The 25,240-nt window shown below is 43.8% G+C and overlaps 1 protein-coding gene across 3 annotated transcripts in view; it reads left to right on the top strand.

Moving 5' to 3' along the window:
- The window catches only part of RASGEF1B (RasGEF domain family member 1B), a 364,027-nt gene that overhangs the window by 90,511 nt on the left and 248,276 nt on the right, over positions 1-25,240 (top strand). For all 3 annotated transcript variants that reach the window (XM_043545445.1, XM_043545440.1, XM_043545443.1), the window contains exon 2: positions 9,259-9,306. Coding sequence is in view for 1 of the 3 variants with exons in the window: in XM_043545440.1 (XP_043401375.1) it covers positions 9,259-9,306 (48 nt within the window). In the remaining 2 variants the exon portion in view is untranslated. The remainder of the gene's footprint in view (positions 1-9,258; positions 9,307-25,240) is intronic.

Below are 25,240 nucleotides of genomic sequence, written 5' to 3'. Positions count from 1 at the left end.
TCATGATTCAAGAAGGATGTTGATAAATTGGAGAGGATTCACAGAGGAGCCACAAGCATGATTAAAGGATTGGAAAGCATGACTTAAAATGACTGAATTCTTTGCGTCTATCTATGTAGTTTAACAAAGAGAAAGTTAATGGGTGACTTGATCACAGTCTGTAAGTACCTCTATGGGAAATAAATATTGGATAATGGGCTCTTCGGTCTAGCAGACAAAGGTGTAATATGATTTAGTGTCTGAAAGCTGAAGCTAGATCTATTCAGATTGGAAATAAGAGATACATTTTTAACAGTGAGGGTAATTAACCATTGGAACAATTTACCAAGGGTAATGGTGGATTCTTCCTCACTGGCAATTTTTAAAATCAAGATTGGATGCTTTTTCTCAAAGACGTGCTCTATTTCAAACAGGAATTATGTTGAGGAAGTTCTTTGGCCTGTGATGTACTGGAGGGCCAAATAGATGATCACAGTGGTCCCTTCTGGCCTTGGAATGAATGAATCTATGAATCTTACCCTTTGGCTATCTTAACTATTCAGATTATAAGATCTCAGGGCAGATGTTGTCTCGCATTATGCATATGTAGTCCCTAGTAAAATGAGTCCTGGTCTCATTTGGGGTCTCTAGTCAGGGGTTCTCACAACAAAATTTTTGGTGGCCTCAGAGTATGGCCACCAACTCTTGCTGGTGGCTGCTCTGACAATTTTTCCTAGAACACTTTAATTAACTTTAGGAAAAACAAATAAATATGCACATATACATGTCCAAATCATTGTAATTTATTCAGGTAGGGTGGTTTTTTTGCAGACTCAATAATGTACAGTTGTCTCTATTCTTTATTGGACCTAAACAGAATAGAAACACAAATAAGGTGCTTTGCACATTCTTGTCTCTTTTTGTTGTTTCTTTTGCTTGTTGGTTGCTTTTTAAAAAAAGACTTGATAGCTAGTAAGTTTGCTGCTGTGAAAAGTAATATTTGTATGTTTGTTAATATCACTTTTCACAGCCTCCCAGCTAGCTAGTAAGTCTGCTGTGAAAAGTGATATTAACAAAAATCAGTTTTCACAGCAAACTTACTCAGCCCTGGCAAACCAGGGGACAAACTAAGCCCTGGATGGGGAGGTCGGTCGGGAGGCAGCAGGGGCCAGAAGGGATGGATGGGTGGCTGGGGAAACAGCTGGGGCCAGGGGTGATGTGGGGGGGGGAGGCCATGAGCCAAGGGCCGGCACCTGCTGCAGAGTGGCTAAGGTCCAGAGCCAGAACCCAAAGACCCATGACCGGATCCTGCCCCCCAGCTACCCAGACTAAAGCCTGAACCTCACCGCCCCCAGGAAGGTGGGGAACTCACTGGCTGCCAGTTCCTCTGGCATTTGTGGCTCCAGAGGGGGACAGAGCTCAACCCCTGCTGGTGGCCCTGGGGGAGGCTCCACTGCTTTGCTGCCGACCTTCCGGTGCCCAGGAGGCTGTCATGCCCACAAGAAAAGCTCCTGGTGGCCACATGCAGCCACGGTGGCCGCATTTGAGAAACACTGCTCTGGGTGCAACTGTGTAATACAAATAAGGAGACTGTTTGTTTGTTTGTTTTGAACTCTGCAGTCCTTGTGTCATTTAAAAAATGCTTTGTCGTACAGCAATAACGTGTCTGTCTCACATTCAGGGAACAATTTTGGACCCTCCTTGTAATCAATTGAAAACCCGTTCGTTCCTGTGGATGGTATGCACAGACTCCAATGACCAATGGATTAAACCTGGGCCTTATACCACAAAAATTGTGACTTGAAATTCAGTGATTGGGGGGGGAGATTATATTTTGATTACAAATTCTTCCTGATTTTTATTCTGCCAGCAGTCAAATAGATCACTGTATTCTCACCACTTAATTATTCTTATCAAGCAAAAATACTCTGCATTTGATTGGATTGGGATTTATCTGAATGAATTGCAGCCATCTGAAGTGTTGAACGTTTCCTGTTCAATGAGACGTCTCTGCTGTCTTGAGGCTGAGGAAGGAACACTCTGCAGCTGACATTTCAATAATTTAAAATACATTAAACGTTCAACAATACGGGAAAGGGGGCAGAGGGAGCAGGATTGCTATTTATAGTTATAGCTCAGGAAAAGGCAATACTTCCTCAAAGAGCGTCAAAAAGTGCAGTCATGCTCATTAGCCTGCATCCCCACTGTGCAAGCCGTCCTGCGGGGGAAGGGTGAGGTCACAAAAATGCAGAAAGAACAGCAGTGAGGATTCCTGCTACAATGGGAATACGTCTGGAGCACTTCCTTGTGTGGGTTTTTTTTTTTTTTTTGGTGTATTGTGGCAGTGCCTCAGAGCCCCCATCCTGGGTCAGGACCAAATTGTGCTAGATAAGAACTAGAACTAGATAAGTTAATGGAAGAGGGTTCAAAAAAGAACTAGGTACATTCATGGAGGATAGGTCCATCAATAGCTATTAGCCAGGATGGGCGGGAATGCAAAGCCATGCCCTGAAGTTGTCCCTAACTTCTGTTTGCCAGAAACTGGGAATGGACAAAACGGGATGGATCACTTGATGATTACCTGTTCTGTTCATTTCCTCTGAAGCACCTGGCCAGTGTTGGAAGACAGGATACTGGGCTAGATGGACCTCTGGTCTGACCCAGTATGGCCGTTCTTATGTGCAAGGCACTGTACAAACACAGAACAAAAAGATGGTTTCTGCCCCAAAGAGCTTACAGTTTCCTCCTTGATGGGCACATATCTCACAAATGCAGAAGTCCTGCAAGTCCAGAGCACGCTTGAATTTACTATAGTCTTCCACTTTATGTCTAGCATTTATGTAGTAGTTTCATCTTCCAAGTCTATCACAGACATTTTAATGACTAAATGATGCTGCCACGCTCCCGTGAGGTTGGCGAAGGCAGAAGTATGGTTTTTCACAATTTACTGATGAACAGTTGAGGCCAAGGGGTTAAACAGCTTGTGGAATGGCACAGAGGAATCATAGAATCATAGAATATCAGGGTTGGAGGGACCTCAGGGAGGTCATCTAGTCCAACCCCCTGCTCAGAGCAGGACCAATCCCCAACTAACAAGCTAACAGCAGAGCTGGGATTTGAAGTTGGAAGCTCCTAGCCTGTGTTCACTCTGCTAGCCTACTCTTTTCTATATGTCTGATGCTGGTGGGACATTCCCTGATCTATGCCTTGCGCTGGGTGAACAACTGAGACTGTAGCAAGGAAGATTAATTCCAGAATGTTTTTGTCTCTTCCCCGCTGTACAACACACTATGGGCAATACTATTGGATGCTCCCCCTGTTCTCCATCACTATTTGCTTTTAGGTTTACTAGCAAGTACATAATAAAATACCTGCTAACTAGAGAAGGACAATAGTGTATGGGCTTCTGTGGATCCAGCTGCAGAAGACACATCTCCAAGAGCATGCCTTTTGCTTTGCTTTGAGCCCAAATTCTGCCTTCTGAGATGCACGCATAATTTCCATTCAAGTTGGTAGGAATTTCATGCACGTATCTGGTGCAAAAGTTGACCCTAAATAGCTGGGGGTGGGTAGGGAATTAAAATGTTCCATTAGAGAGAGCCCACAGCACAATGAGGAGGCATGTTTTGGTCCTCACTGTTCTTGTTGAGTTATCCTTCACTAGCTTCTGGGTTCTTTCATGCAGCCTTAATTGTTTTGAACTTTAATTAAACTCTCTCTGGGCTTTGGAAGCTCTTCATTGCTTAGGAAAGAAATTTTGATTGCTCGCTAGGCTTCCCCAGTGGCGCTCATGCCTCTTGTTGGAAACACGTGGGTTTGCGTAGGCCATGTAGTAAGTGCACAGGGCAACTTTGCTGCCACATTAGGAAAAACTGTTCACTTTGTGGAAAGGACTTCTTCAGATGCTGGGAATCATTCTATAGGTGCTGGAGGCAGGGATGGGGTGGAGGCAAAGGTGGCTTTTTGGTGCCAGGAAGAGGCCTGCCCAGCCCCTGGCGTAAATTAGAACACACTATAATTTACACTTTGTTCCTATGGTGCTCTGTAGGCCCTGACAAGCAAGTAGTGCAAGGTACTCTGGTCAAGCTCCCAATTTAGCTCGTGTGCTGGAGATTGGAAGCAGGGATGATGTAGGGTCTTCACACCAGCTCCACAGCAGCTGGGGGTGTGTGGTGTGCAGGGATTTTTAGAGGCTCATTTCCACCTACTTCAAGGCCCTTTTATGTTGCCAGAGCAACGTGGTTTTTCCAGTATTCAGTAGACCCCAATCTCTTCCTACTGGCCCAGCTGATGTTGCTGAATTCTTTATGCCATGTATGGTAGAGATTAGGGGGGTGGACAAAGGCTAGCAGGCTGACCATCAAGACTGAAGTGATGGGTGACAACGACCTCTGCCTGTCTTACAGAGGAGAGGGTGCATGTGCCCACCATTTCTGATGCAGGTGCACAGTCTGGAGGGTCTGATTTAGATGCTGCTGCTTTTCAGTCTTGGCTTCATGTCCGTACCATGACTCTCTCTGCAGCACAGCTGGGTAAGAAAGCCCAGGGTTTTTCAGCTGATGCGCTCAGAAACCTGCTGGGGGTCTGTGGCTCCCTCCTTCCCAATATTTCTGTACAGGAATACATGGAATCTGATTTGATTCAACTTCCCGTAGCCCTCTTAGCTTTCTGCTCTTGCAGTTCCCTTCTATCTCGCTTTCTGGCTTCTTCATCAAATTCCAAATGTTCACTTTCCTGTGCAACTGTGTTTGAGGCTTCCTAGGTAATATTCCATGCAGACTTTGTGATTTTGGAGAATACTAAGCATTAGTCTCCAGGACATTAATTATCCATAAATGTGTGTGAATCCAGACTACATTAGTGTCCTACCTTAGACTTTTACATGCACTGAATTCATCATTAAATAATGCTGCACGAACAGCGCCTCCCAACCCTTTGCTCCAAAGTTATTCATAGATACAAGAGGTTGCATGCTTCAGCACGTGGCATGTTACAGAGAGGGATGTTTAGCAGAGATACAGGCAGTTCAACTCACTTGTAATTTATATGCCAGTGAAACTAAACTATTCAAATGCCTCCAGCCCTTGGTGTCCTATCTCTCGGGATGAGCTACTCTGTGAACCAATACAGGTTACTGAGGTTATCTTTATTAAAAATTAGACGCATGCAACTCTACATTTCTGGTTGGTGAACATTCAGATTTTTTTAATCAGAATGATCAGATTTGGTATAATGGATATAGCATAATAAGCGACACACCTACAGCTTGACTATTATCAGTATATTATTTACTCATGATAACTGTGCTTACTGAACATTCCTTTCAGTTAATTTTCTACTTAAATTTTGAGGGTTGGACAGCCATAAACAGTAACTCTGTGGAACGCTGTCGAAATGTCTTCAAGGGCAGCCCTTTCACAAAGAGTAAATCAGTGATGACACACGTTACTTCCAGTCTTCAAGAAATAATGTGGCAGCAGTACCATACATTACAGCTGCTTAAAATTTGTGAATCTTTTTACAAAAATGTATGCGAGAATTATTTGCCCTCATCTCCAAACATTTCAATTTTCGTGTACAATTTCAGGGGATTGAAAAATGTATTTGCAGTGAAGCATGTGGAAACCTGTAAGGCCATTTTTGCACTTGAGAATTCTGGAAAAGCTCTTAGAGCGAGAGATGGCTGAAAGCTGCTTGGTCTAGGATATAATATAAGGCGAGGAATCAGGAGATTTTGAGTTCTATTCCCACCTATGTCCCTTGTTAGAATTAATATTAGCAAGCCTATGGTGTATAGCACTTTACAAGCATTATTTAGTTGTGAAGTAAGTAAATATAATCAGTCTTATTTCACTGTGAGGAAGTGGAGGCTAAGAGGTTATATCACCAAGGTCCTGTAATAAGTCAGGCATGCTAACCATGATTAAAATCCAGGTCTCCTGACTTATTATCCTATGTGTAATCCACCAGACCACAGCTCCCAGGCCTAGTAAATCACTTGATGGAAAACTTGCTCCTGTGTGCAGTGAATTAAGTGCATGGAGCCAAAGGGATCCTCCACTGACTGGCCTTAATACTATTATGGCAGGAATCACTGGAGCTGTTATATAGTCTTATGAGTTATATTTCTTAATTGACAAGCTCAATTCATTGTTGGAAGAAATGCTGTGGTGTTAGTTTTATGATGCAGGATTTTTGCTGTCTGCCTTAACCAGGGTTAATTCTTGGGAGCTGGTCATTGGTTTGATGATATTCCTGGAAAAAAGGATTGCCTATGTGCTGTTGTGACCACCTCTGTTCCAAGACTGGTGTATATAGTGTAATCAAACAAAGATACATTAAGAATATATCCAGACTCCAAGCCATTTATTTCTCCTTCCATGAAAAGTCAACCTGTGTGGCCTGACATCTGCTACTGCTTGGCAGAAAATAGACAACTGTATACAGGTACACACTGTAGCAATTTATAAAGACTATTTAGTACATAAATTAAATCAATTTTCATTTTCCTTCAGTTTACAGAACTGCTCTGGTTTTATGGAATTTTTACTAACTCAAAAACCAGGGGCATTTCACTGGGGAAAAAAGTGTGTGTTTAATATGTCATCCAGATCTAGTTAGGGCAGTTGCTGCTGCTTCCTTCCTCTCTAATTACTACATTGTTTCTGGTTAAATGAGGACTGAAATAGAGCTACTTGCAGTGTGCAAAGTTAAGCACATGCAGAAGTTTTTGCAGGATTGGGGCCTATATAAGTAACACAGGTAGTAGAGGTCTGGGTTTTTTGGAGTGCCAGGTCCTGGATGCTGTCACTGTCAAATGCGAAGTCTTGTGTATCTGGAACATAAGTGATGGCCAAAAATACTTAGCAGCTGTGGAATTGTTACAGGTTCTTGCATAAATGGCCAGTGAGCTCATTACATAATCCAAAATGAGAAAGGAAGGGGTGTTCTTATATGTACATTTATATAGTATTGAAGGAAAGAATGACAACTGGTTTTGGAAAAAAAAAGTAATTATGAAAACGCCATCTCTCAACCACACACACAACACACATACTTTTAAAGTTTTTGCCTAATTCTGTGGGGACAGTGTCACATCTTTTTCCAAATGCAGAAAATCTCAACAAAGGTGAAATTCAGTCTTGGGAGGTACGCACGTAACCTCCACTGAAGTCGGTGGATGTTGTAGGCTTGTACTTGGGCAGAGCTTGATCCTATGATAGTAAGAGTCTAAAATTGTTACTATAGATTAGAGCAGTGGCTCTCAACCTTTCCAGACGACTATACTCCTTTTAGGAGTCAGATTTGTCTTGCGTACCCCCAAGTTTCACCTCACTTAAAAATGACTTGCTTACAAAATCAGACACAAAAATACAGAAGTGTCACAGTGAACTATTACTGAAAAATTGCTGACGTTCTCATTTTACCATATAATTATAAATCAGTTGGAATATAAATATTGCACTTACATGTCAGTGTTTAGTATATAGAGGAGTATAAACAAGTCATTGTCTGTATGCAATTTTAGTTTGTACTGACTTCACTAGTGTTTTGTATGTAGTCTGTTGTAAAACTAGGCAAATATCTAGATGAGTTGATGTACCCCCTGGAAAAACTCTGCGTACCCCTAGGGGTACACGTACCCCTGGTTGAGAGCCACTGGGTTAGAGCATCAATGCTCTGAGCCCTTCTGTGGCTGTATTTTTTTTTATTAAAGCTTTTCTTTTATTACCGGTTGGTTCAATCAAGTCTGAAGAGACTTTGTTTTTGCAGGAGGTCCTCCAGGAGTAGCAAGAAGTGTAAACAATACACCTAGAACAGGAACTAATATTCAGCATGCCAGTCATGCCAGGTACTTCCTTCCTGCAGGAAGGCACAATGAGAATGAGGCTCAGACATCTTAATCTTAATAAAAAAGAAGAACATGGAGACAGACTCCTTATTTCTTTACTGGCGCACCATTTGTTTCAGCAGCATTTGCCAGGGCTATAAATACTTTACAACCAACTCTAAAATTTATTCCAATTAATGTGGGATCTTTTTCTTTTTCTTTTTTTAAAGTATAAAAGCCCAGCTGAGTGTTGGGGAATGTGGGGCTGGTGTATTTATACACATAAATTATTCCACAAAGATAGAGAGAACAAGATGGCACACACTGAGTAGCAAATAGCTCTGCAAGGCTCAGAGGCTGAAAACCAGACCCTGATCTTTCGAGTGGGTTTGTGTGGTTTTTTTGAGAATGTGCAGTGATTTCGCATGCAATGCGTCAGAGTTTCCACTCTCCTGACGTTGCTTTTCCTTGCACCAGTGAAAGGGGGTACAGATATTGTTTCCACCGCCTTGCCAGATCCTGATTTTCTGTTACTACTTGTTTCCTTAAAAGGAAAATCTGAGAACAGTGTCAGTCACCTGAAAAATCATTTGGGGCTCCAAGTGGGGCCTGTCATGATGGGCAAATATTGAGTATCTGACCCCATTGCAACAGCATGAGGATTGATGATGACCCTGGTCTCTCCACGCTTCCTCTGTGTTTAAATGTGGTACAGGCAGTAGGAGTGAAGATTTAGGCAAGAGAATTTAATACATGAGAAGGGCTGCTCCTGCAGCCCTTATGCAGGGAAGACATTACTTGATGTCTCTGAGAGAAATCCTGGGGAGCGGAACAACGATTATGTGAAAGGGCTTTTATCTGTGCAGTGGTGGTGAGGGTCAGAGATGGGATGGGATAGAATTCACAGCTACAGCTGGGCAGGCTGTCCGGGCAGCAAGGACATGGCAACTATGACGGGGCACTGAAGGGAGGAGACAGAGGAATTTAGGAAGTGACTCACTCCTACCCCAGTAGTTGTGTTGTGGATGAACCCACTGGCTACACTCCTTCCTCTTCCCAGGTTGCTCATGTCTTCCTCCTGTGTCAGGCACCTGCCATGGAGATATGGAAGCAGCGGATAGAGAATTCCTCTGGACGGGGACTGTGCTGGTTGTGCATAGTCATACAGCTAGTACACCACTTTCCAGCTGCCTTTGGGTTTTATACACCCACAGTGAGGCATTTCTGGATTTGGCCATCGGGTGAATGACGGCTGAATGAGGTCTTTGGCCAGATTTTCCAAAGCACTAGCATCTAGCTGCTTTTATTAAGAACAATGAGAGCTGCTGGGTTCTGAACGCTTCTCATCATCGGGCCCATGATGTCTGAACCAGGTATGTGTCGGCCTCCTTTTCTCCTCTCCTCTACATTAGTCTTGATGCCCCTCTCTCTTTCTTTTTGTTTTGTAGTCCAGAAGTCAGTCCCGAATTGGCCTGAAGCAAAGCACCAAGCAGAAGGTATGTTCATTCTTTTGCTCTGTACTATGTCTGTCTTCTTCCTTAGTTTATAACGGCTGCATAGATTTCATGAGAAAAGAATTTCTGGTTTTCATGGCTACAGTTCCATGCTGCACAAAGATCCATGGGGAAACAATGGAGAATTCTTTCAGCCAAGTAGATTTTATGGGGAGAAGCTGCTGGGGTTTAGGATCCCCCACACCCGCTGTTTCCCCATGATTAATGGCTATACCATTTAATCTCAAGAGCATTTCTGCGAAAATTAATGAAGAATGATTACCTCACACTGCCTAGTGCAGCAGCTCAATAGGTCACATGGAGTCGCACTGAAAAACGGAGCCCGGAAGAATTCTCTTGGAGCCTTTGATTTACTGAGTGTTCAGCTGAGATGCAGTTTGTGGCCCTGTCACTCCTGACCAGTTACCAATAACTAAGAGTTAACAGGAGTGTTCTGTTGATCACATCTTGATCCCCACAGAATGAGCAAAATGAGTTGTGGGAGGTAGGATGCTGAATGGTTGGAAAAGGAGGAAGGACTATACTTGAGAGGGCTGAATGAAAAGGGGGTTTACTTGTTCCACAAAGTGGATGAGGCAGGTAGAAAGTGTGGTGTGCAGGGGGAGAGGGGTTGCCCTTCCTAGGTGATCAGGTTTATAGGTGTTCCAGCCTCTGCTTTGGGGAGCTGATAGGTTTGCTGAGGTCAGGAGCCAGATTCACTCCGTGTGTGTGTGTGTGTGTGTGTGTGTGTGTGTGTGTGTAAAAAGCACTCTCCTACACCTTCAGCAGCACCTGCCCTTGGAGAAACATGTGTCCATGGGAGAAGCCAGGCAGCAAGGACCCGGTCCCTAGGGTTACACCGGACAGGAACAGCTCTCTTTGAAAACTGGGCTCGATCCAATCCCCACCTTCTGAGGCTCCCTGGAAGATGTGGTGGAAGAGTGCATGACCCAGTCAGAGTCAGGGCCGGCTCCAGGCACCAGCATTCCAAGCAGGTTCTTGGGGCGGCACTGTGAAAGGGGCGGCAGTCCGTGTGCCGTCAAGGTGGCAACCTCTTTCCTCAGGCTGCCGCGGCGGCCATTCGGCGGCAGCTTCTGTCTTCAGACGTCCTGCTTGGGGCGGCAAAAACTGTAGAGCCGGCCCTGGTCAGAGTGGTTCAACTCCCTGGTAGGCTGGTAGAACTGGGTGGGAAAACTTTTGCTTGGACCCAGGTGTTCAGTGTTGTAAATCATCTTCTTCTTCTCCTCACCCCGATGCATCTTTAAACACACAGGGAGCAGTACAGCATTGCCATTCATTCCTGTCCATGGCTTGTTCCTCCATTAAGCCCCGCTGCATTTTGTCCCAAATACATTTTAAATATATACATTAAAAATAGTATTTCCAGTATAAGTTTTGGGTTTTTTTGGGGGGGGAGGGGTTGGTCTGACTCTCTTAACAGTATCTTTTGTCGTTATTTGTATTCCAGTAGTGCCTGAGGACCCCAAATGAGATCAGAGCACTCCAAAAAGTAATTTTCCCCTTTGCTGATACTCACACCTTCTTGTCAACTGTTGGAAATGGGTGATGTCCACCTTGATTGCATTGGCCTCGTGAGCCCTACAAAAGTCATTTTCCTCCTTTGATATTCACCCCTTCTTGTCAACTCTTGAGACTCGGCCACTTCCACCTTAATTGAATTAGCCTCTTTAGCACTGACAACCCTTTCCCCCCCCGCCCCACTTGGTAAGGCAACTCCTGTCTTTTCATGTGCTGTAATATTTATACTGCTTTCTGTATTTTTCACTCCATGCATCCGATGAAGTGGGTTTTAGCCCACGAAAGCTTATGCCCAAATAAATTTGTTAGTCTCTAAGGTGCCTCAAGGACCCCTCGTTGTTTTTGCTGATACAGACTAACATGGCTACCCCTCTGAAACAGTAAGAGATTTAACTCGTTGGAGCAGGGATTGTTTAAACAGGCAAGACAAAGGGTGGGAGTAAAGAAGTATCATTATCCCCATTTTATACATGGAGAACTGAGGCCCAGAATCATTTCTGCATGTTCTGCAGAATACTGATCCATTTTCATTTTTTAAAAAAGTAATTTTTAATCTGTAACATGCCAATAAAATGTGCACTGTACCCTATCAAGACAATAGAAAGAAACATCTATTTGCAAATGCCATTTTGCTCTAGTAAACTGGTGTGCAATATTGCTGGGACCATATTTATTTTTCCAAGTTTTATTGTTACCATCAGGATATGAATTGTTTTGTTTTATTGATTTAATATATTCAGAGGTACATGTATTGGAAAGTCACTAGCTAAGACATTTGTCTCTGGAACTTGACTGATTTGTTGTGATATTGATTCTGCATTCCATTTTCCTTCTGTAAAATCAGATCCAATCTGACCTTGTCTCAATCTTGATTCCCACACAGTGAACAGAGCTCTGTTTTTAAATCAGATTTTAGGTAGGGGGCAATTGTACTCATTTTGGTTCAAGCACAAGCTTACTGATGTGTGGTTCAAGGCTTTACAAAAGCTGCTAATCTAAGCATGGCATGTTATAGAAAAAGCAGAGGAACAAGATGGCCAAGATTTTAAGAAGTTTTGATCTCTGATCTTCCCTCCAGCTTTACTTTAATCTTATCAAGTGTATTCCAGCTGTATATTGGGAAGCTTGAAAAGATCTATTCTGAACAAATTTTATTAGATGCTCTATTATTTCCAAACTAGATGTCTTGGCAGGGTGGAGGTGGAGGGTGAGGGTGGGGGTGGGAGTGGGCGGTAAAGTGTACAACAGATACATGTGGTTAAAAAGCAGAACCTCCACTCTGAACCCCTGTGAATTTGTGGTCTGGATTTGATTTCGTATCATAACTCACTAGTGTGGTATGGGTTCTGACTGATCTAGGAATCTGTCTTCTGGTCTTTTTCAGATATAACCATAATCTAGCAACTCTGGGCTGGATCCTTTTTTGGTGTAAAATGGCATAACACCCCTGAAGTCCAATATACATGAGCTGAGGCTCTGTCCAAATATCCTCACCAAAGTCTGCTGAGTGTGGATAATGTCACAAGAATAGCTGATCTAATAAGATTTCTGCAAATAAACTTGGAAGTTCATCTTGCAAGATTTTAGCCTTGCCAAACCTGAACCCAAACTCAAGATCATGTTTGGCTTCAGGCCACAAAACCTAACCCTAATCTGTATCAAAAACTGGATTGAAAAAACACCACCTTGAACTATGAAAGGGAGAATTGATTAGAATAAAACCTACTTGGGAAGAGTGGGGCCTATACCTGAAGAAGGACACAGAAATTCAGTCAGGTGCCCTGAACAACCCAGCTCACAAATATTATTAGTTTATATTTAATTTAGCTGATGCCCTAGACCTGTAATTCAAAGACAGTTTGCAGGCTGATTAATTTTCTTCACACTTAGTAGAACTCTTCTTCTTTGACTTTTGAGTAACCCTGACAATTTTTAAGTCAAACCACTTTTGCAAATCAAAGTCAAATGACGGTTAAAAATTGGGCTTTGGAAGAAATAAAGATGTGTCTCTTCATAGCTCTGTATTACGAGCAATGATACTCTTGAGACTCACGCAATGTACCACTTTTGTGTGGTTAAAAATAGAAAAAAATGAGCTAAAATTCAGACTGCTTCTCAGTGGTGTTAATTCTTAACACTTCTCTTCAAAGCAATGTAAAGCCTCTAGTTAATTAATCCTTACACACCCTGGTGAGGAGGGTAAGCCTGACCAACACTCATTTAAAGATGAAACTGAAGTAAAAAGATTAAGGTACATTTTCTACACAATGGATGCTGATTTTGGGCGCCCAACTTCAGACACTTTCAATCTTACTTCAGAATTGCCAAACACTTTCAACTGCAGCTGATGTCAATGAGCCCCTGAAGTTCTCAGCACCTCAGAAAATTAGGTCTTAAATGTCTCAGGTTGGTTGCCCAAATATTAATGCAGCCCAGATCACTGGCCACTTTGGACCTAAGGGACTTGCTACAGTGGAGAGTCTGTCTGAAGATGGATGAGAACTGTGGCCTTGGTTGCTATTTCTGTGTTGGGATCACTAGATCAACCTTCTCCCAGCATATAGCACTCGGTAGATTTCCAAATTGCATTACCCAGCCCCAGTTCTACCCCATGTTTCCATGTCAAAGTGAATCCATTCTGCTATTAGCCCATTGGCCCAGTAGAGGATTCTTTGCCATCCTGAGCTCTCTAATGCTAAAAGCAATTCAGTGGTGCTAGAAGAATACATAATTAGGCTAGGTCCCACACTAAGTTCCTATTGTGTTCCCTGCCCCTCCTTCCACAGTTCTGCTCAGTAATTATGGAAACAGCCTGTTTCAGGTAGTTTATACCCACTACAGCATCAACAAAGGAGAGTTGTGCTCTTGTAACTCTGGTGAGATCCAAGGCAAGAAGTGCGTTATTCTAAACTGGTCTTGTGTTTCTCTGGGAAAGGAAAATATGCTGAGCAGTCTGGACTTACTTATTTAATATGTAACACAGTCACAGTGGGCAGCTAATTTATTTCAGTGCAAGTCGCAAAAGTCCATGCAGTTATCCGTGCAACATGCTGTTGCAGCCTTCGGGAAAGACCGGATCTGAGCTAAGTCCAGTGCCTCAGAACGACAGTCAGACTTTTAAGGGCACCGGTGGAGCTGTGTCTACCAGGAGGAAAGGCTACCATTTGAGAACACAGTACTGATTTATCAAAAAGATGGTCCGTGCTGCAGCCTTGCAGTGTACTGCATGCAACGCAGGGCTCTTCCTTTGGAGAAAGAGGAGAGGTGTTCATTAGCCACTGCCTCCAGAGAGTAAGGGGTTTTGTTGTGTGAGCTTGAATAGCCAGCGTCTCAGAATTTAAGCAAGCACTATGAAGCATGTTTGGTTTGTGCTTAAGATCTGCTTGTACAAACCATCTTTTTGTTCTGTGTTAGTACAGCACCTAACACAACAGTCCATAAATAGGGCTTCTAGGCACTATGATGATATAAATAAATAATAACGTGTCCTTCGCTTGCGTGATCTACTGAGGATCTTGGGGCAGGACTGGACCCGAGGTACAAGGGATGTGTAAGAAGTGCACGGAGAGATGGATGAATTAAAAAATCTTCCTTCCTGTGGGGGGAATCAAGTAACTCCTATTGGCTGCAGTGGGAGTTAAATCTCTTCCCATGGGAAAACAGTAAGACCAAATGCGATCTGCTGGATAGGGGGCTGGCCAGGGTGTTGGAAGAGATGGATTCTGCTCCTGGGTCTACCGCTGTGCTATCTTGATGTTGGGCAAAATCATTTTACCTCTCTGCCTCAGTTTCCTCTCCCACCCTGCCTTATCTATTTAGGTTGCAAGAGCTTTGGCAAAGGACACCTCTATTATATGGGTTTGTGCAGTGCCCAGCACTGTGGGGGCCACAAGGCACAATTGCAAATGTTAAATAAAAATAATCATTCTAGAATTTCAGAAATAAAGCCCTGGAGCTGCTTCAACCTCTGGAGAGTTTTGGAACTTGTGATACGCTACAAAGGACCATTAACCAGTTCAGTTTTTATGGCGTGGGGAAAAACGGTCTAGTTACATCATTTCCCCTTAGCTGGAAAGCTGTGGTTAGACCCCCTCAGTGATGATCTTCAGCCTCTTCCTAGGGTGTTTGTGTGCATGTCTCACACTCTTGTCTCCCCTGTGATAAATAAGGGAGTCAACATGTCTATGAAATGTATTATATCTTCATTTGTAGTCAATGACCATTTCTAAGGTTGTACAGGTGTAGCCTTGCTGTGGTAAGTGGCTGTACAGAGGCAGAGTTAAGGTTGTTTTTGCATATTCTCTCCCCTTTCAGAGACTTTCCTTTTACTCTCCTGACTTCTTCCAGAGGTAAGAGTGGTTTGTCCTTTCATTTAACTTCAGGGTCAGCATCCCCATATTCTCTCTTGAATTGTACTCTCCCTCTCTTGTACATTGTGCTTATAGGGCTCTTTCTGTCTTTCTGTCTTTCTTTCTGTCTTTCAACTGTTTGTTCAAAGATCCGTTCTGCTTTTTCAGGGCCTGGGCTTGTGAGGTGGCCGAAATGGGTGCTAAGGGAGCTCAGCACCTTACAAGACTAGGCCCTCAGTTCCCTAGGGCCATGCCATCCTGTCTCTCATTAAAAGCTAATACCTTTGCCCCTTTTCAATCCCAGTGGCTAGTCAAAGTTTTGTGTCCTGTGCAGCGGTGTACAGAGGAATAAAAATTTGGCCGCTTTGGGAGAGGCACTTTCCCCACCCCACGCGGCCAGAGGAGCTGCCTCCCCTGGCTTCGGCCCTGGCGCACATAGAGCTGGCTCTTCCTTCCTCCCTCATGGCTCTGGGCTGGAAGAGCTGTCATCTCCTGCCCCGTCCCGAGAACAAGGAACTGGCACTTCCCGCTACGGCAGGTGGAGCTGGCTCTCCTCTCCCCCCACCCCACCGCCCCAGGGCCGGTGGAGCTGTCCCTTGCCACCGTGGCTCTCCCTGCCTCGGCAGCCCTGAGACAGGAGGAGTTTGCTCTCCCTGCTCTGGCCCCAGAGGAGTTCTGTGCCCCTACTGACTGTCGGGGGGGTGGGGGGGACTATGCTTCTGCTCCCCCCCCCCACCTCCCCACGCATGCTTCTGGTCCTGCGAATGTTCCAGATGGGGACAGAAATTGATAGTTTGGTGTTTTCCTAGATGTAATGTTTGTTTACAAGAAATGTATCAGGGTCTCCTTCTCCAAATGCCGGAGGAACTGGAAGCAAAGGAATAGTTTCTTAACTTCCAGCCCCAAGCCTCTTTAGCTAACACCAGACCAAAAAAACCTCTTTGTAGCTTTTTTTTCTAGGGTCATACACTGTATCCACAGGTTGCTGCATGGCTTGCTTGCTTTTTGCCTCAGTCTCTTTATCTTCTGTTTGTCTCAGTTTGTCTTTTTTATATGCACACTCTCACCCACCCACCAACGTGGGCATGATACTGAGTGGAACCCTTTGCCTGCGCTGGTCATTTCTGGGCAGACTCTCTTCGGCCTTATTTTAGGTGTGGCCCCTTCAGTGTTGCTTACAGATATCTTAAGGGAAAGACATGGTCTCATGTAATTATTAACAAGGTTTTAATTCACCCCATTAAAAGGTTTTACCCAGCTCATAACAACGTTAGAGTTCTTCGCTAACACTTACTTGGATAGGAAAGGAATGTTCTGTGTGTGTATTCCCCTTTTGTGTTCCTTTTCCATGAATATCGCAGTGAATGAGTTAGTGGGAAGCATTGTTCACTGAGAAATTTGAATTTGTACTTTGAACACTTCAAATTTGCAAACACAAATATTTGCACCGGAAACCTGATTTTATGGTACACTTATTCAATCGGGAAGCAGAGACAATAGGAAGGATCATATAATTACACCCTTTAGAGGTCAGTTTTCTGCTTCATCTCTTCAGTCCCTCATTGTCACAAGTCCTCTAGTCCAGTGGTTCTCAACCAGGGATCCGGGGAGCCATGAGCAGGTTTCCGGGGGGCTGCCAAGCATGGCCAGCGTTAGACTTGCTAGGGCCCAGGGCAGAAAGCTGAAGCCCCACCGCACAGGAGTGCAGCCCGGGCCCCAAGCCCCAGCACCTGGGGCTGAAGCCAAAGCCTGAGCAACTTAGCTTCATGGTGCCCACGGTGGCGTGGGGCCCAAGGCAATTGCCCTGCTTGCTGCCCCTTAACGCCAGCCCTGGCTTTTATGTGGAGAAAAACAGTGGTTGTGGCACAGGTGGGCTGTGGAGTTTTTTAGCATGCTGGGTGGGGGCCTCAGAAGGAAAAAGGTCGGGAACCCCTGCTCTAGCCTTCTCTTCCTTTCCCCCCATGGCTTTGCTTCCACTTCCAGTCCTGTCAGATGTACTCCTCCACTTTAGTCCCGACATGGCGCCGCTGCTCACACCAATACTACATCTGTGACTCATGCTCAATCAAACCTAGCCAAGATGTCTTCAGTTTAGAACACTGCATAACCACAACAAACTGCTTCGGGACAATTTGCAGAGCAGGAACAAACAACAGAAATGATTCAGTGAATAGTTTTGGATGATGAATATATTCAGCTACATAAGCTGCTTACAGATAATTTGTGAACAAAAACAAGCCAAATTCCTCAAATCCGTTATTCACTATGAATGATTTGCTCAGCTCTGTACATGTTTCACAGATGTCTTTGTGTTTCCAAATCTCTCTGTCCGTCTCTTGCTGCCTGTACCCGCAAAGTCTTCAGTGTCTCTACTTCTTTCTTCTCTCACGTCTTTTTTGTTTGCAACCTCTTCTTTCTGAAGACATCACTTGCTGTATGTCTTCCCAGTAATTCTGTTTGCTCACAGTACATTCTGATTCCCAGAAAGGGAGTAATTCCCTGGCATTAGCGTAGATCTGATTTATGAGACTTCTGAGCATTGTTTTACAATGTTCTCTTTAAAGAAAACCTGGTCACAAAACGTGGAAGTCTCTAAAAGATTTGATTCCCAAATTACATTTCAATCCCAGCTCAGTGGACTAACACACACACTTCCATCCCTAATAATACTGCTTTGTATGTTCTGCATTTATTAGTATGGTCTCTAGGAACAAGTATGGTCCTTCAGAAGCCACCTCCATGTTTTACTCACATTACCCAGAAAATGCGTTGCTCAGTATTTCTGCCAGTAATGGTAGTAAGCTATTTGTTTAGAATACAACTCATCACAGATTTAGCCCCTCTTTTAGCCAATCTTTCAGGATTTCAAGAATGTATTTGATATTCATGAGGAATTGCTGAGTGGTTTTTATGTTCATGTTGCTCCTGACCATTCAGTAATCATTGCTCAGCTCATGAGTGGTTGCCTGAATCTTGCAGTATTTTTTTTCCTGCTTCTTGATTGGTGACTGAAACTCTTCCAACAGGAGAGTAATAATGAACTTACAGTGTCAATAATACAAAGAATAAATATTTGTGATAAAATATGAGAAACCTTTAGGATTCATGAAGATCTGATCATCAATTGATTAATTACGAATAAAGAATAATATGACCCTATTGGGACAATCAGGGTCCAGACACTGCTGGGGGAAAACAGGGGGTCAGAACCCCAAAGAATAAGCAATTGAATCAACTGATTGTATACAATATTAGTATACTATAAAAGTGTATAGAGTAAAGTCTTTTATGAAAGCTGGTGACATACTGGTGATTAATGTCACTGCGTGGTGTATGTATGGGTGGTGTGGAAAGAGTAGGTGTTCTGTAAATATGTTACTAAAATATGTTCAGACCAAGCAATCCAAGTGGAGCTGTTAAACAAATTTATCCTAGACAAAGGCATGTTGTTTATCTGTGTCTCCAATGTAAATTGAGCAAGGTGAGGCCAGCGATAATGGAAGTCCCTTTGTATCTAAGGTACTGTGCATTCTCATTGATGTGTGTCCGTGCCTGCCAGTGTAAGCTGTACTATGCACAGATGAAAGTGTCGAATTTACACGTCATGGTCTATATCGGGCAGATGCTTACATCTAAATGACATCGCTATAACTGAGTAGTAAACCTGTTCTGTTCAACGTACGTCATTTTTACTTCAGCTCAGAAAATCCACCCCACTGATCTATCTCTCTGTCTTCAGGAAGAGTGGATACTAGTCATGGGAATTTCAGAAATAATCGGGCAGGCCCAGAAATTGGTAGGGCTGGCAATATTTCCCCGTTCTCATGGTACTGCAAAGTCTTGGCCTAAAATACCACAGATCCAACAGACACACCTTGGACACTCCTCCCTGCTGCAAAGAATGCCAGCAAATGTACAAAACCAAATGCTTTCGCTGCCAAGCCTCAATCCACAAGGCTGAAACACTGCAGCTGCCCCTGAAGCGTTTCCTCCAGGCATCTTAAGGATTCACAGCTGAAAAGAAGAATGTGCTGGTGTGTCCCTATGCTGGGGGAAACGGATCAGTGGTTTAACTGAGATGTGCAAAGCTGCAAACAGTGTATCAGGATGATGATGGAGTGATGCTGGACCTCCACTTATTACTGAGACTTGTCATTTCCTCCCTCTTCTCCTAAAGAGCCTGTGAACTTGGCAGCTTGGAGTTGAGGATGGGTTTTCTCTGTCACTAGGTTGTTTTGTTTTTTTTTTTACACTCTCATTTATTTTTGCTTTTGCTGCTTTCCCTTTCCCCGATATCAATATCTCTAACGTCAGTGCTCCCAAGAACCAGGCAATTGCTGGTCCCTACTCTGCTTCTGTGATGCTTCAGGAAAATGTAACAAGCCCCGTGGGTGTTGGAGCACTCCCACTGCTAGATCTCCGAGTGCTTATCATTTGCTCATAAGCCCAGCATGCCTGTAGGGGTAGAATGAAAGGGCTAAGGGGAGACGTAAGCCAGTTTGACAAGGAGTAAGAGATGGTGACATTTTATCGCTTGTACTTCACTTCATTCTAATGGTAGCCTCTGTATCAAGGCTGTATTTACTGCTCACCTACGAGGCAGGCTGGTAATTTTGCAAATACTGGATCTAGGCCATCTGCTGCCACGATCCGCCCACCCCCTCGAGAATTTACTTGATGGCTGTCCCCACTCCCCTTTGTAGACAGCCTTCTACCCACGCACAGTATAACTATAACTCGTATCTGCTGTTTTATTTTATAAAAATCTGTACAGCTTCTCTAAATGACGGGAGTGGTGGATTGGGGTAGGGGAGAGAGAGTCCAGGACAGGCTGGCTGTAGGGGAAGGAAAGGGAACAGGACAAAGTTGCACTGGCTGGGAGAGGGGAGGGGGATGCAAGGGTAGGGAAAGGGAGCAGTTGGAAGCATGATGTGACAATGGCTGGGGACCACTGAAGAAGTACCCGAGTTATAGTCAACATGAATTAGCCAGGAAGGGGTGTGTGGAGGAAGCCTGCAGGCGTGGAGGAAGCAGCCAGGAAGGGTTGGGGGAGGGGCAAAGGGAGCCCCCAAGAAATAGCAGGTGCAGGCAGAGGACCTGCAGAGGAAGGGCATGAAGGACATCTGTTAGTTTGGGATGGAAGGACACCGATCCCCCTCCTGAAACATCAAATCCTCCCCCTCCCCCTGCTTTCTGTCATGCCTTCCCGGAAGTGGGGAGGTTCTCTCATTGCTGGGCAATTCTGATGTCTTGTCAGAGTCCGCGTGTGTGGGATGGCACTGGCTCAGCACAACTTTCTCATGCTTGTTCCTTACGTGCTGCGTGGGAGGAGAGTAGCTCTTCATGTGCGGAGCTCTAATTCTCTTCCGCCCAACTGTGGGCCCCCTGCGATCCTACCTGTCATAACTGACCCTCCCTGAACTATACCATATGGTATCTAAAGAAGGCACCAACTAGATCATCCAACAATGAGAATCCAGCCACCTGCACGTAGGACAAGGTTTTCAGAGATGCATATGCATTCACATATTTAATTGCAGTTACTGCAGTTGCACTGACATTCATGGTAGCATGCTTAATTGGGCACTTGTGCATCTAACTAGCCAAGTGTGCATGCAGTTACCCCAACGATGTGTGTGTATATGCATGTGCAAATTCATACACATATTGGTGTGATGTTCTAAAAATATCTCCTTAAAGTCAGTGCCTGTGGTGGTTGATCCTAGCACAGATTCTTATTTTCTTGAGAAGTTTAAATATTTTAAAAGCCACTGTAAAAGCAGTTAAACCAAAATATATCATCACAGCTTTGCATCCTTTCTATTGTCTTTCTTGGTGCTGTTGCCAAAAGGTAAAGGAACAGGTAAAGCGCTGTAGACGTGTAGCATAGGGATTGTTAGCTGGAAGATAGGTAAACATGCCCTACAGAGGCTTTCTGTAAAGTCTAATTTCTTTGACTGTATAATTCTATGACTCTGGGCAAATTTCTATGAGCAGCTCATCATGTATTGTTTCAAACAGGGTCATACGCCCTTCTAGTGCAAACACACATGATTTATATTATCCACATTTGAAGGAGCAGCATCTTTCCTATGTGTTCTGACCCTTTTGTATCTTTTCTTTCCCTTCTGCTAGAGATTAGGATTATGGTTTTAGACTTTGAGTTTAACTAGACAGGTGCATCAAGATGTCAGCTGAATCATAGGCTGAAATGAATACTCGTTTCCCAGTACTGACCTGAATTAGTTTGGTAATATGAAGAGATGTCCTTGTATAAAGTGTACCATGTTGGGCAGCTTCTATTTGATGCCAGCCAGCTCTGCAAAAACGATTGAGCTTTCCATTACAAATCCAGTTTTAGGGAGTTCCAGAATATCTACCTGTCTTCAGTTGTACTAGCCTCCAACTTGCACAGGGTTGAAACTTATGCATAAGGGTTACCATATGCGTGTCTGCACGTGGAAGGGGGAATATGTAGGACTGTACCTCCTAGAGCAGCCTGCTAAGCCCTACAGGAATGTATCTCTGCACAATAACTTCAGCACTGGATTAATGTGACCTAGCCAACAACTACACCTGTTAACAGTCTACATTTTCTGCACAGGGAGGTTTTAGCAAGTTTCTGTTTTAACATTCTTGTTACAGTCTCCAGGGAACTGAACTGTATACCTTGTAGCTTAGTGGTCATTTTGCATACAGCCCAATGCTTTGATTGTGCAATAGTAATGGCTGGTGGGGGTGGCTGGGAGTATGCCTCACATCCAACTGCACTCGTGGGTGGTGGATGTAGATTGGCAGAGAAGGAGGGGATTGTGCTAAGAAACTGTTGTGCCCCAGGTTGAAACACTGTTCTCCATTGATAGTAGCCACCATTGTTAGCAAACATGGAAGGGGCTGTACATGAAAAGTAAGGGTCATGTGGTCTAACCTACCTTGTAGACTCCATTCCCTACTTCAAAGGAAACCTTCATCTGTTCTCTTGTTCAGAAGTAATTGCTCCTGCTTAGTTCTGATGGCAGAATAGGAGAGGAAAGCTAAACCTGGGATGAAGCCACAATGCAGCAAAAAACGTGTACGGAAGTAGAGATTGTTCAAAACAAAAGAGGTGACCCAGTCTGAGTGAACTCCATGGGCCCAGTTCTGCTCCCATCGACACCAATGTAAATAGAGCAATGCCCCTGACTTCAGCCTCAGTCAAGAGCAGAATTTGCCCGTTATTCACGTTTTACTGTTGATTTTAGTAATGCCTTGGGGATGCATTATTCATAAGCACTCTGAAAATTGATCTTTTGCCCATCAAACGGCATTAACAGTGTTCTGAATTGATTGTAAATGGATAATCTGGTAGGAGAGCTACATCAGAATTCAGCAGAAAAGAATAAATTGTAACAGCAAATGATTGATTAATTTTGAAGAAGCTGTTGGTGGTGGTGAATTAATTCATACAGGGCCAAATCTTGTATGCTATTTAAGGCAATAGCAAAACTCCTATTGCCATGAGGGTACCAGGATTTGGGCTCAGTGCAGCTTATTTGGTCACAGAAGTGTTCTGCTAAAGGAGAAGGGTTTAATGGGGTGCTGGAACAACTTTTATAGTTGGGGTGCTGATAATGGAAACCATATATTTGGTGTTTGTTATTACTATTTCAAACCCGGGGGTGCGGTAGCAACCCTAGTTCCAGCACCACTGAGGGTTTAATATTTATCTTTCCCTGAATGTTACAGTGGTAACGCTTTATCTTTAAGAGCAGCACTGTACACAGAGAGAGGGAGTGATTTATATAACACGGCTTTGTTTCACTCACAAAAACCTACCCAAATATTTTTTTTTCTACACTAAACTATTTGTTTTTGATGTAGAGACTATCATCCTTCCTAAAATTTATGAGCCTCTCGGAAAGAGGTGGAAGGAAGTAGCAATAAGGTTCAGACTTTGCACTGTCTGAATAAATATATATTTTGAGTCCTTTATGAATGGCTACCTCCCCTGACATTTCACTAATGCATGTATTACTTAATGCACTGGATTAGTTTAAACTTTTGGAAGCGTCAACACAATGCATTATTATGTTTCTCGTTATTTACGGTAATTCACGGTCCTGATATTAGCAGTGCAACATAGGTGTGATGTTTCCAGCAGTAATAGAACCTGCTTCCAGAAGCATAAGTGTTATGCAGCCATGGGGTGGTAACAATATTGCATCGAACTTTTCATCTTCAGAGCACTTTACAAAGCAAATTCCTTTCAGCATCTCTCTCTTTCTTGAAAATTATAGCAATTATGGCATCAGCTGGTGAGGTATTCTTGCCCTGACTGTACAGATGGGTTGTGACTGGGATTGGAGTTCGGCAGCTCCTGGTGTTCACTCCTATGCTCAGGCCACGAACTGTGCTTTTCTTTGATCGTGATTCCTTTGCTAAAGTTCCCATCAGCATTCTATTCTAATTGGTGTCCTAAAATTAGTTTTGAGAAGAACAGCAGGAGAGGAAGAAAGGAGCAATGAAGACATTGCTGAGGCCTTGTCTACACTAAAGAGAAAAGTCGATCTGAGCTACGCAATTTGAGTTACATGAGTAGTGTAACTCAAATCGATGTAGCTTAGATCTACTTACCGCGGGGTCCACACTACGCAACGTCAACGGGAGACGCTCTCCCATCGACTCCCCCTACTCTTCTCGATCAGGGGGAGTACAGGAGTCGACAGAAGAGTGATCGGCAATCAATTTTAGCGGGTCTTCACTAGACCTGCTAAATCGACCACTGATGCATCGGTCGCCACAATGTCAATCCTCCGGTAAGTGTAGACAAGCCCTGAGTCATATCTGTAGCTGAGTGAAATATTCTTAGTGAACAGTTAATTCATTAACTTAGTCTCCTTTTCTGTTCTTAGGTTATCAGTCAGCAAAGTTTGAATTTTTAAAATAAATTTGTTCTGGGCACGTAATGAGGCAGGGGTCTTGTGGGGGGAAAAGTATATCATCATGTAAGTAAACACTGCATAATATTGCATATGCAAATTCTATCATATGGTATCGTATTTACTCCCATGTTCTTCACTAGGGTTGGAACCTTTTAGATCCATAGCGCACTGCCACTACCTCTGCCACCCGAGCTAGCAGAGTAACCGATTGCAGTAGTAGGTTGCTATCCTCTGTGTGGGTCAGCCATTAGAGAGAAATGAAGCACATGTTGTGCCAGTGGGTTTTGTAGGTATTTGCTCGTGACAGAGGAATGTTGAGACTCAGAAATTGTAGGTTCTATTTTGGATTTGGAGGGGAGTGTGCTCCATTGGTTACAAACCTTTATTCCCCTGGCCCCTCACTCCCTTTGGCTCCATGTCCCAGTCTTTCCATCTCACACCTGCACAGTCAGGCTGTTCCTCCTCCACACTGTCTGGGCAGTGTCAGGGAGACCATTGATAGCGCAGGAAAAACAGTCTCCCTGCTCATCTTTTTGGTGCCTGGCGCCACATTGTTCCCGGGCTGCTGGGGGGAGCAACTGCAGGAAAAGTCCTTCTCAGTGCCTGCTGCCAGGGGCTGGAGTGCGCTCAGTGCATCTTGGGAGAATTTAGCAGCCAACAAGTTTACACAGAGCATGTGCAAACTGTAATTTTTCAGATGCTCAGAACTTGGTCAAATTTAGATGGATTTTTATGGGGACAATAAAAGGCCCATTTCTGACGTCAGGGATTCACTTCTGCCAAACTTCAAGTCTCTGCTCCAAAGCATAGAGGGTGATAGAACTTGATTTAAAAAAAAAAGGGTTGTAAGAATGAGCAAAACAATGTACTTCCCCTCCTCTCATTCTGACCTATTTTTACTGAAATTTTCCAGAAAATGTCAGCCTGAGGCAGATGCCTAGCATGGAAAATTTCAGACCAGATGGTTAAAGTTTTGCAAAGCTATAAGCAACTGAAAGTGGTGTCTTATAACGGAAAGTGTCAGGAAAATGTTGGTCAACCTTAGCTACAGATGTTGCTACCTGCACTGCCCATAAAAGCGTGAGAGGAAGGAAGAGAATACAGAGAGATCTTGTAAACATAGTGGTT

The sequence above is a fragment of the Chelonia mydas genome, chromosome 4 (genome assembly GCF_015237465.2).
Source record: "Chelonia mydas isolate rCheMyd1 chromosome 4, rCheMyd1.pri.v2, whole genome shotgun sequence".
Lineage (NCBI taxonomy): Eukaryota > Metazoa > Chordata > Testudines > Cheloniidae > Chelonia > Chelonia mydas.
Note: the sequence above shows the minus strand (reverse complement) of the source record. Positions and strands in the feature narration are given on the sequence as shown.